The following is a 13,201-nucleotide window of genomic DNA, read 5'->3' as shown; positions in this document are numbered from 1 at the left end:
CTTTCTACTGTTCGGTCGTCAAACGAGAAACAAACTTTGCTGCGAATAGATGCGCGTTCAATTTTTCAATCCAGATGTTACGGAATGATCCGATCGGAGCGCTAACCTCTTTTGCAAGTTCTGTGACAAACGATTGGCGATTGATTTTCTGAACGCGGGTGTCATCAGTCGAAGTCGAAGGCCCTCCTGCTGGAGGGTCATCTTCGATCTACTGACGACTCACAGCATACTCTCTCCGTAAGCTTGTTTCAAAAATTGAAACGTTTCTGTAAAAGTGTTTTTCGGTTCCACGCATAATTTTACGTTGTAACACTTAAACAAGTTGCACTCAAATAACAATCCAAGAACATGTGGTTTCAGAGGAGGGTATGCGAAACAAATTCTGCCAGCCGCACGTCACTAAATATATCCGTTGACGAGTAATTAAAAATGTTATATTTATTGAATTACTAGCAGATTTTAATTTAATAAACAATTCGTAAAATAATTTTTCAAACTTGTTTTAGCATAATGAAATTCATTTAATAAGTTCTCACATATTTTACTCAGTTTACTAATTCTGTATTTGATTATTTTACAGTTTATATTAGTTCGAAATGATGTATTACGGAGCGAAATTACATTCTTATGCACAAGATGAGAGACTTAAAACAGAACCGAATCGGTTCCAAATACAATTATTTGAGTCACTTTTAACGCTGCTTCTTTCTACTACTACGTATGTTATCTGTCGGTTGCAAACCGTTCGTGCTTTAGCGCTGTATAGTTTCGTTCTTTACCGTTGTATTTTTCTAAAACGCCTTATTAGGTCGAGGGAAGGGTTTTTAAAGGGAAACGGTAAGTGCGTTCTGGATCCTTTCAGGAAACGCGTCAAATACTCGGGGAAAGATTTCCGAATGCCAGTAGCCCAGCAGAATAGCGTACACGATTTGTTTAAAAAGTAGCGTTCAACGGGATCGGTTTCAAAGGCAAAACGAAATGAACGATTCCGGAGGCAAAAGCTGATATTCGAAGAATTTCTGCCGGTCGGAAAACATTTATACTTAAGTTATCACAACAAAGCGGTAAAAAATGCAGATCTTGCCGTAAGAATCTTCACGATTTTAATTTGAAATCGTGTCTTGTAACGATTTTGCAAAAATTTAAGAGAATAGAAACTGAAAAGTTTTAATTGTTCTGTCCGGCGTTTAAAAACCATTATCGATGAAGAAATAGACCCGATGATGCTCAATTTCATGTCGGTCGAAACACGGTTTCATTTAACCGGGAGTGTTAATTCGATTGGCACCAGGCACAGGATGACTGAAAAGCCACACCGGATGTTAATATACAGAATTCGAAGATTAACATGACAAAGAAACGAGGCAAAACAAAACATAGAGATCGGTGAAACAACGAGACACTGCCGAGTAGAGCCAGAGAATATTTCGACGGAGAAATACTATATTGTTTATGGGAGTATGAATGCGATGAAAATATTATCACAAAGTTTGAGACAGAATGGCCATAGGCGACTGTAGAGGATGAATGTTGGATCTACACTGCCGAAAAAATGGGGCGAGCAAAAGGAGGGGAAACCAAACCTAGGCAGACCTAAGAGAGTGTGTGTTGGCAAAAAGAGTAGTGTCTTAGTGTTAGTATGAGAACGAAAGAAAAACGGGTTTGTGAAAAGGGTAGCCATAAATAATTCGAGAAATGAATACACACGGTCACTAAGGATGACAGAAGCAGACAGTCTGGCCGGCGCCAGAAGTGTCGAACACGAGAACAAATAATCAAACAGGTACAAATATGATAAGCCCAAATACGAATCATAGTAATAAATTTACCATGCCTGTAACTAACAACATGACCCAACCCTAGCTTTGAATTCATTGGAAATAACAAACTTTACGCAATGGCGTAAACAAAAAAAAACTAGCTACAAACTGCAAAGACCCTACACTAAATAGAGATAATTTATACCACTCTGTCAACTTTATTTAACTTTTAAGTTTTTAAATAAAAATTACATGTAACATTTTTCTAACCAATATGAATAGAAAGATGTATTTTTAAATTATCCTTTCGATTTGTTTTCTTACAAAAATTACAACTGAATTTCTACTCACCAATATGAATAGAGAGATGTCTTAATAAATTACCCTTTCGATTAAATGTTTTCTTACAAAAATTACAAGTGAATTTGTTTTCACCAGTATGAATAGAGAGATGTGCTTTTAAATTACTCTTTTGACTAAATGATTTCTTACAAAAATTACAAGTGAATTTCTTCTCACCAGTATGAATAGAGAGATGTGTTTTTAAACTACTGCTGTGTCTAAATGATTTCTTACAAAAATTACAAGTGAATTTCTTCTCACCAGTATGAATATAGAGATGTCTTTTTAAACTACTGCTGTGTCGAAATGTTTTGTTACAAAAATTACAAGTGAATTTCTTCTCACCAGTATGAATAAAGAGATGTCTTTTTAAATGACTGCTTTGTCTAAAGATTTTTTTACAAAAATTACAAGTGAATTTCTTCTCACCAGTATGAAAATAAAGATGTGTTTTTAAACTACTGCTGTGTCGAAATGTTTTGTTACAAAAATTACAAGTGAATTTCTTCTCACCAGTATGAATATAAAGATGTGTTTTTAAACTACCGCTGTGTCGAAATGTTTTCTTACAAAAATTACAAGTGAATTTCTTCTCAACAGTATGAATAGAGAGATGTCTTTTTAAATTACTGCTGTTTCTAAAAGTTTTTTTACAAAAATTACAAGTAAATTTCTTCTCACCAGTATGAATATAGAGATGTGTTTTTAAACTACTGCTCTGTCGAAATGTTTTGTTACAAAAATTACAAGTAAATTTCTTCTCACCAGTATGAATAAAGAGATGTCTTTTTAAATGACTGCTTTGCCTAAAAATGTTTTTACAAAAATTACAAGTGAATTTCTTCTCACCAGTATGAATATAGAGATGTGTTTTTAAACTACTGCTGTGTCGAAATGTTTTCTTACAAAAATTACAAGTGAATTTCTTCTCAGCAGTATGAATAGAGAGATGAGTTTTTAAATTACCCTTCAGACTAAATGATTTCTTACAAAAGTTACAAGTAAATTTCTTTTCACCAGTATGAATAGAGGCATGTGCTTTTAAATTACCCTTTAGACTAAATATTTTCTTACAAAAATTACAAGTGTATTTTTTCTCATCTCTATTAGTAGAGATATGTGTTTTTAACTTACTGTGTCGAATAAACATTTTTTTAGAAAAATTACATTTTAAGTTTTTTTTGACAACATGAATAGATAAGTGTGACTCTAATGTAGATCTCTGAGTGAAAGACTCCTTGCAAAAAACACACGTGTGAATAGGAAGATGAGAAGATATGACATTCCTTTCTTTAACAGGTTTTTCTGTAATTTGCAAGCACTTTTCTTTTAAAAAAAAAGTGTTGAAATCTTCATATTCTTCATCGATGACATTGTCACAAATGCACTTATATTTTAATGTATTGCAAACCACACATTTTGATCTCTGTAAACTACTTTCAGTAATTCTTTCCTCCCCATCATTGATAACTTCTTCAATAAGATCCTAAAAAAAAAAATGTAACTGTTAAGTTAAAAATCTATCGTAAAACTTTTTTTGTTTTTAATAATTCCAACTACAAATTGACAAGTTATACTTTAATATTAAATATCAAATATCTTATGTTCATATTTAAGCAAGCACAATATGTTTGTTTCAGAGTAGCAAAAATAAAAATTTCATTAGTATTAGCAGTTAAAATATAGAAAACAAAATCTAACACAATCAAACTATACGCTACATAGCACAGAAACTAAAACTTGTCAGTCAACAGGTAATTTCATAATGCCAAATAAAAAAAACAATTTTTTTTAAATTTACTGTAGTTTAATTCTGTTAATATTAACTGAAAATAGAACCCTGGCAATAAGTGCGGATATTTTCCAAACTCATCCCCAGATTAAGTGATAGGTCATTACATTTGTTTTTAAAAAATCAAACACAGAGAAGAGTAATACGATCGGTTTATAATTTTTATTAGATTTTCATCCTATGGAAGAATTGAATGAAATGAAAAATAAGATTGGATCAGTAAAGAAACATGAGTGACGTGGTAGGCCATCAGCACTTATGAAGACGTATCGACTACTATGTGATGTAATCTTAAATTCGTACAAAAGTTAGTTTAACAGAAAAACAACTGCAACAAGGCAATTTGTAATACGCTCAGTCTTGTCCCATATAAAGCGATTCAAAAGTTATTGGCCAGAGACTGTGCAAAGAGAATTCAATACTGGGAATGGTTTCTAGACGATGTTTGTGAGCTGCCAACAATTTAAGCACAAATTTCATTTATACTACCGTTAAAATATGAATTCAATTCTCTGTGAAAAGAAACTCTAAGAAATTAACCTTGTTTTGAGAAAGCAGACGCCATCCATAGCTTCAAAAAGGCAAGTTTTTTTGCAAAAAAATAGTGATGTATCAATATATTCTACTAATTTTCAGATTTATATCATACAATAGTCATATTACATTGAATAATCATTTTATCATAATTACAGATTATAATTTAATACACATGAAAAAAGATTCTAATCAATGAGTACTGAAAAACGCTAGAGAAATGGCATAAAACCACATTGAAAATCCCAAGGAACCCTCAGAAAACTCATAAATACCATACTAAAAACTATACATGAAGTACAGATCCTGGAAGAGAAGCCTCATGGCTGTTATCAAAGACCAATAGTAATGGTATTAAGAAGTAGAATATTTCTTACGTTTATTCATTTCTATGTTTTATTTATGTTACATGCTGTTTGTTGAGAGGTAAACAGTTTGTTATGTTACAAAATTTGTAATGGCTGTGCCACATTTGCAGTACCATAAGAGACACAATGAAGTAGTTTTCTCTGTGTACAACAACGTACTTTATAAAACTGGTTTCTGTGAATAGATTATAAATTTACTTGCAAGAATATATCAGCTGCATTTCAGTAGGTTTGTTGTGTGATGAACAGTATATTTTGGCAATATGAAGAAAGAAACAAGAAACCTTATACAGAGTGTCCCAAATAAAACGCAACCCAACCTTATATTGGTAGGTATTGAAATAATAAAAAGGCATGTGTAAATGTAAACGTAATTTTTATTATTACCATCCATTACCTTACATTTAGAGTAAATGTTGGAAGTGGCCGCCATCTTCTTGAATACAAGCTTCAATTCTTTTTACAGCGTTTCTTGCAACATTTTTCAAAGTTTGTGGCTGGATATTTAATACAGCTTGTTCAATATCGAATTTCAATCGTTCAAGTGTTCGTGGTTTGTCGCTGTAGGCTTTTTCCTTGAGGTAACCCAATAGAAAAAATCCGCCGCAGTCAAATCTGGAGATCTTGGTGGCCACAAGCGTCGACCCATAACACGATTACCAAAGAATTCCTCGACGAAATCAGAACTTGAACCTGCATAGTGCAATGTCACACCGTCATGTTGTAGCCAGCAGTGTCTGTCTCTCTTCCAAGAGTGCAATGAGCTGAAATAAAATATCCTGATATCGTTCTGCATTAATGGTGTACTCGAAAAAAAATAGGACCGATTCTCAACAATGAAAAAAACGTTCATCTAGCGAAAACACCATCGTGTCTCCAGCAATACACTGAACGTTATGATTGGATTGTTGTTACTATCGGTAGTCTTCTACTGCGTCGCCGCGATGTTCAGATGTTGGACGAGTCTATTTCTCCCCTCGTTAGGGGAATAAGTCCAGCTTACTCCCCCAACGAGTAGGAGAGTAAGCTGGACTTTTGAAATTTCATGGATGAGTGATTGATGGGTTGCGATTTATATGGGACACCCTGTATAAAACCTTGCACGGAATGATATTCTATATGAAAAGCCACGAGTTTTCAGGAGTGACTTGTTACTTCTCAATTGTACAATCCTACACATACTGATCTATCATTTAACATACAGTTTGGTATCACTTTTTTAAGCTTTTAATCAAAATATCTAGTGTTAAACTAGAATGCTAAATATTAGGTAAACCATCAAAAAGTAAATGAAAATATCTTACTTGTCTAGATGTTGTCTGTTTATCATCTGCCATAGCAACAGGAGCAATCAAATTTTCTGTTCGCTCTGTTTCATGCTTGATTTCTTTTTTAATACTGAAAGATAATGGATCTTCATCAAATAATGAACTATCGGTTTGTGCATCCATACTCTGCAGTAAAACAAAAAGTAATAATAATAATTTATTACCGTTATATAATTAACATCTATTAAAAATATATCTATTTTTCATACAATGATAAAATAAATTGATTTTCATATAAATAACTCGTCTGTGTGGTTACTTCTATAATAATATTCATCTGGAACCTTTCAGTAAATAATCACACATGATAGTGCCAGAAACGGGAATTATTGGAGGCATTGGCAGTAAATTAATAGATCAATAGAAAAATGTTTGCGCTTAAGCACAATCAAAATTGTTTGGTAAAAGAAACAGGTTGCTGGTGCAAATATAAAGAAACACATCAACCTTGTTTGGAAACAAAGTTGCAGTGACATAGAATAAGGATTATCGAAACCTATAACAAAGTTTCTTGTAACTGAACATGCTTGATAAAGGCAAGATTAGCTTTGAATTCTTTTAAAATACTTTCATAAACAATGTTAAATGTGGGTAAAAAATTAATATGTTAGTCACCTTTATTTAAGGCATGAGGCATCAGCTCCCTGTATTTTACCTCCTATAATCCACTAATAAATGTTTTTTACATTTATTAGATTTTTACATTTTTATTATTTTACAGAAGAAGAAAAAAGCTTACTTGTTTAAATATTGCCAGACCATCATCTGTCTTGGCAAGTTGTACAAACAAATATTCTTGTTGGCCTGTTTCATGCATGTTTTCTTTTTTAATGGGCAAGGATAATGGATTTTCTTGCAAAACTGAACCACCAGTTTGTGCATCCATAGACTGCAAAAAAAAAAAAAAAAAAATTAAGTAATCTAAATATTCTATTACAAAAGTGTGACTTAAAATAAGCATGTTAAATGAAATATTATTGAAATGTAACATCTGATGAAGTCAAGAGCTTGGAACTAACTATATTGTTAGAGATAATTTAAGACTTGTTCTGTATCAAAGCGGGTATTAAAGCACGAACCTGTGTCGGTTATGTATGGAAATGACTTGTTATACAAATAATCTATATTTATAACTAACACAACATGAAAACCACAGTTTATGGAATAAATGAATATCTAAATCTCCAAAAAATATACATGAGTAGACAATAACAGTAGAGGTCATCGTTTTTTATTACCTAAAATGATACAATATTTTGCATAAGAAAAGTATTCACTGGGTATATAGACTTTGATGTTAAATTAAGAAAGTATTATTGCACGTTTTTAAAGTATTAGTGGAAGCCAATTCAGTTGTATAAAAGAAGAAAATTTAATTTTTACAGATACAAAAATTTTCAGATAAAAAAAGACAATTAGAGTTAAGATGCCAGTAACATAAAATAAGGCTGTCTTCCATGAACTATTAGAAGAACACAAGTCAAAAGGGAGTGCTCTAACCTGACCATAGTTATAACTCTCTCACACAAGCATCTTGAACTGATAAATGCCAGGATTGATACTTATCGATTAGCATAATATGACATTTCAATATTATATTGTGTTTTTAACACAAGCATAGTATTCGGCTACTGAAACTGACAAGCTTCTTTCCCTTTTAACTAACTGTCAGTAACATTTGACATTATAACTTTTAAATCTGCATTTTCTAATAAGCCCTTATGCACTATTAATAAACACATCACTGATGTTTTGGATGAAAATTTCAAGAGAAGCATACATTTAACTAAAAATCTAAATTTATTGCACTGTTTCTTGTAATGCCTGACTGCATTCATTTTCTGTGGTACAGAGAAGCAATTGTGGAAAAGTTAAAAATTTAACAGAAAAATAGGAGATTATCTTTTTTATAGAAAGCTTACAAGAACCTTCCACAACTATCTTTCAGAGAATTGAACAATCATGACCCTAGTACATCAAATTTAATCAAAAAACGTTTTATGTGTAAGATATGATTTTCAATTGAAAGTCACAAGCTCATCAAAATTTGCCTATTTCTGTAAATATGTTTAATGTTTTTATTATACTTGTTTGACAATACTTCAAAGTATATAGCCTCAAGAATAATACTGAAAATCTGTATCTTGTTGTTCACGACTAATTTCCCGTTTGCTAATTAGGAAGTCTTACTCCATCACGGGGGAGCTTCTATAATTTACCAAAAAATATGTAAGGATTCCTTACCTTCTAGCTATGCAAATGTGATTAATTATTAAATGTGTTATTATAGAGTTTTCTATATTAGTATATTTAGTTATATTAATATACTTACGACACGTATATATGACTATTAACAACCATGTGACAGTACAGATTTCATATATATGTTACAGAGGATATCACATGAAAGGAATGCATATCAATTATACTACCGTGCTATTGGGGGTGTTCGTAATCACACATTACAGTCCGTAATATATGTAAAAACAATGAAATAGGGTGGCAAGTTAGCAACCACCATGGATTCTCACGGCTTCTACTGAACAAACATGTGTGGAACCAATGAGTTTCCCATGCCTTCTGTATCATTCTGAATATCTGCCTGTTGTTGAACATGACTAATTTCCTATATTCCAACGGGGCGGTTATTACTCGGTCCCAGTATTTCACAAAAAATAAGTAAACTTTACGTACCTCCTGGCTTTTCTAATATGAATCAATATTCAATACAAAATAATAATTACATTGTTTTTTTGGTTTTGTTGGGGAAACCATTCCCAACACTGGGAATGGTTTCAACAGTTTCTAGTGGATGTTTGTGAGCTGTGAACTATTTAAGCACAAATTTAATTTATACTACCAATTAAATATGAATTCAATTATCTGTGAAAAGAAACTCTAAGAAATTAACCTTGTTTTGAGAAAGCTGATACCCTCCATGGCTTCAAAATGGCAAGTTTTTTTTGCTAAAAAATAGTGGCATTTAAATACATTCTACTAATTTTCAGATTTATATCATGCAATACTCTTATTACTATTGTATAATCATTTTATTATAATTACCGTTTATAATTTAATGCACATGAAAAAAAGATTCTAGTAAAAGAATACTGAAAAACCCTAGAGGAATGGCATAAAACCACATTAAAAATCCCAAGGAACCCTCAGAAAACCCATAAATACCACAAAAACTACACATGAAGTCCTGGAAGAGTAGCCTCATGGCTGTTTTGGCTGGCCCCAAAGACCAATAGGAATGGTATTAAGAAGTACAATATTTCTTACGTTTATTCATTTCTATATTTTATGGGTGTTTCAACAGCAATAATGCAACATGCTGTCTGTTGGGAGGTAAACAAACAATTTGTTCTGGCTGTGCCACATTTACAGTACCATAAGAGACACAAGGAAGTAGTTTCTCCGAGGACAACAATGTTCTTCATAAAACTGGTTTCTGTGAATAGATTATATATTTACTTGCAAGAATATATCAGCTGCATTTCAGTAGGTTTGTTGTGGGATGAGGAACAGCATATTTTAGCACTATGAAGAAAGAAAAAGAGACCTTATATAAAACCTCGCTCGGAATGTTTATTCTTTATCAAAAGCCACGAGTTTTCAGGAGTGACTTGTCAATCGTACAATTCTACACAGACTGTTTTATCATTTCACATACAGTTTGGTATCACTTTTTTAAGCTTTTAATCAAAATATCTAGTGTTAAACTAGAATGCTAAATATTAGGTAAACCATCAAAAAGTAAATGAAAATATCTTACTTGTCTAGATGTTGTTGGTTTATCATCTGCCATAGCAACAGGAGCAATCAAATTTTCTGTTCGCTCTGTTTCATGCTTGATTTCTTTTTTAATACTGAAAGATAATGGATCTTCATCAAATAATGAACTATCAGTTTGTGCATCCATACTCTGCAGCAAAACATAAAGTTATAATAATAATAATTTATTATCTTTATATAATTAACATCTATTAAAAATATATCTATTTTTCTTACAATGTAAAAATAAATTGATTTTCATAGAAATAAATCATCCTAGTGAGTACATATATAGTAACATTCATCTGGAACCTTTCAGTAAATAAACACACATGATAGTGCCAGAAAAGGGAAATATTAGAGGCATCGGCAGTAAATTAATAGATCAATAGAAAAAGATTTGCGCTTAAGCACAATCTAAATTGTATGGTAAAAGAAACAGGTTGCTGGTACAAATATAAAGAAACACATCAATCTTGTTTGGAAACAAAAATGCAGTGACACAGAATAAGGATTATGGAAACCTATAACAAAGTTTCTCGTAACTGAACATGCTTGATAAAGGCAAGGATAGCTTTGAACTCTTTTAAAATATTTTCATAAACTATGTTAAATGTGGGTAATAAATGAATATGTTAGTCACCTTTATTTAAGGCATGAGGCATCAGCTCACTGTATTTTACCTCCTATAATCCACTAATAAATGTTTTTTACACTTTAAATCAAAATATATCAAGCTAGACAGACATAAATGCAAAATGATGATATGTGGGCTATAAACAGTAAATAAAAATATTATAATGAATAGAAAAATTAAGAATTCTTATAATAATAGGTTTTATGTTTTTAACTTAAACCAAGACAAAGAAGAAAAAACTTACTTGTTTAAATATTGCCAGACCATCATCTGTCTTGGCAAGTTGTACAAACAAATATTCTTGTTGCCCTATTTCATGCGTGTTTTCTTTTTTAATGGGCAAGGATAATGGATTTTCTTGCAAAACTGAACCACCAGTTTGTGCATCCATACTCTGCAAAAAAAAATTAAGTAATATTAATATTCTATTACAAAAGTGTGACTTAAAATAAGCATGTTAAATGAAATATTACTGAAACGTAACATCTGATGAAGTCAAGAGCTTGGAACTAACTATGTTGTTAGAGATAATTTAAGACTTGTTCTGTATCCTAACTACTATTAGAAGAACGCGAGTCCAAAAGTAGTGTCCTAACCTGACCCTAGTTGTAACTCTTGTCACACAAGCATCCGACTGACAAATGCCAGACTTTATACTTATCGATTAGCAAAATATGACATTTCAATGTTATACTGTATTTTTAACACAAGCATACTATTCGGCTACTGTAATTGTCAAGCGTCTTTCCCTTTTAATTAACTGGCACAGTAACATTTGACATGAAAACTTACACTGAAAACCAGAATAAGACTGAATATCTGTCTCTTTTTGTTCACGACTAATTTCCCGTTTGCTAATTCGGAAATCTGACTGCATCAAGGGAGAGCTTCTATAATTTACCAAAAAATATGTAATAACCTAATAATATTAACCTTCTAGCTATGCAGATGTGATTAATTATTAAATGTGTTATTACAGAATTTTCTATATTATATTTAGTTATATTAATATACCTATGACACGTATATAAAACACACTTCTTTCACTAAATAAAAATAACTTTAATGACTACTAACCACCATGTGACAGAACAGATTTCATATATATGTTACCGAGGATGTCACATGAAAGGAATGCATATCAATTATACTACCGTGCTATTGGGGTGTTCGTAATCACACATCACAGTCCGTAATATATGTAAAAACAATGAAATAAGGTCGCGAGTTAGCAACCACCATGGAATCAAGGCTTCTACTGAACAAACGTGTGTGGAACCAATGAGTTTCTCTTGCCTTCTGTATCATTGTGAATATCTGTTTGTTGTTCATCATGACTAATTTCCTATATTCCAACAGGGCGGTTATCACTCGGTCCCATTATTTCACAAAAAATAAGTAAACTTGAGTTACCTTCTGGTTTTTCTAATATGACTAAATCTTCAGTACGAAATAATATTTACATTGTTTTTTGGTTTTTTGTTGTATCTTATTGTTCGATTTATCGAAGTAACTTTTGGAGTTGATCAAAAAAATCTGTTTTCAGTATACTTTTCAATTTTCTTTTTGTCTTTGTTATTTATGTTTTAATTAGTAAATATTTTTCTATAATTTGAATACGCGTGTCTTTAATTAAATAGACGTATCATTTTGCGAAGTACAGAAAAATTTGTGTACAAAAAAGTTAATAAAAATTTCCTGTGTTTATACATTCAAACAATTTTAGTTAAACGATCGACTAACGACATTAAATACCACGAATAAAAGTTTGAATAACTAATCCTCAAATTAAATAATATTTATTTTATACTGTTTAAAATGGTTTGAAGTATTCGTTGTCATGTAAAACAAGTTCGTCGAATATATTTCGATTAGTTTAGTTCTATTAATTATTCGAACGACGATCCACTAGGACACGAGTGTTACCAGCAGCTTGTGATAAGAAAAATATGATTCAAACAGATTTATTTTATGATTGTCCAATTTATCAAAAATTTTGTTTTTGGTGATTTTCAAATTATTTATGCAAAATCAAGAATTTATCTGATACTATTTTCTATGTAATATAATTTTTCTCATAAAATATAATGCATAAATATACATCAAACTTTGATACACAATTTTCAAAAAATAAATATTCTCTGCGATATAAATAAAGTTTTATGAATATGAACAACAATATTCACTGTTTTAAATATCCGTCTTCAGAAATGCGTGTATACAATTACACATTAAAATACATATTTAAATGTGGGGGGAAGGCATGTTTTGTAAGATCCCCGTGTAATCACATGCAAACTAACAGCTCCCCTCCTTAATAATATGTTGAACTAAATCATGTTCCAAGTTATCATGGGATCCGATATAAGCTCACCTAGGAAACTCAAGAACGGCCTTCTACAAGGGTCGATACTTGCGCCTCTCGTTTAATCTTGTCAACAAAAAGAGGTATTAAGGCAAATGGAATCCTAATATGCTGATCGATTATTGTTGGACCATCAAGAGGGATGCTCCACAGGCGAAGTGTAACAGAAAATCGTCATTTCTTTTTTCCAGGTGAGCCAAATGTTTGAATATTTTGTAGTGAAGAATGCAGAAAGTATTAAAAAGATTGAATTATACATGCCTGTCTCTCGGAAACCTTGCGTGATCATATTTGAATT

At 31.6% G+C, this 13,201-nt stretch overlaps 1 protein-coding gene across 1 annotated transcript; it reads right to left on the bottom strand.

The window, feature by feature from the left end:
* Positions 1–2,098: 2,098 nt before the first annotated feature.
* Positions 2,099–11,784, bottom strand: LOC142333368 (uncharacterized). The gene is made up of 6 exons (XM_075380389.1): positions 11,616–11,784; positions 10,783–10,932; positions 9,903–10,052; positions 6,864–7,013; positions 6,101–6,250; positions 2,099–3,588 (listed from the first exon to the last, which is right to left on the bottom strand). Exons 1-6 carry the CDS (start codon positions 11,619–11,621, stop codon positions 2,104–2,106), a joined length of 2,091 nt encoding a protein of 696 aa, XP_075236504.1. The 5' UTR covers positions 11,622–11,784; the 3' UTR covers positions 2,099–2,103.
* Positions 11,785–13,201: the final 1,417 nt, after the last annotated feature.

The sequence above is a fragment of the Lycorma delicatula genome, chromosome 12 (genome assembly GCF_047948215.1).
Source record: "Lycorma delicatula isolate Av1 chromosome 12, ASM4794821v1, whole genome shotgun sequence".
Lineage (NCBI taxonomy): Eukaryota > Metazoa > Arthropoda > Insecta > Hemiptera > Fulgoridae > Lycorma > Lycorma delicatula.
Note: the sequence above shows the minus strand (reverse complement) of the source record. Positions and strands in the feature narration are given on the sequence as shown.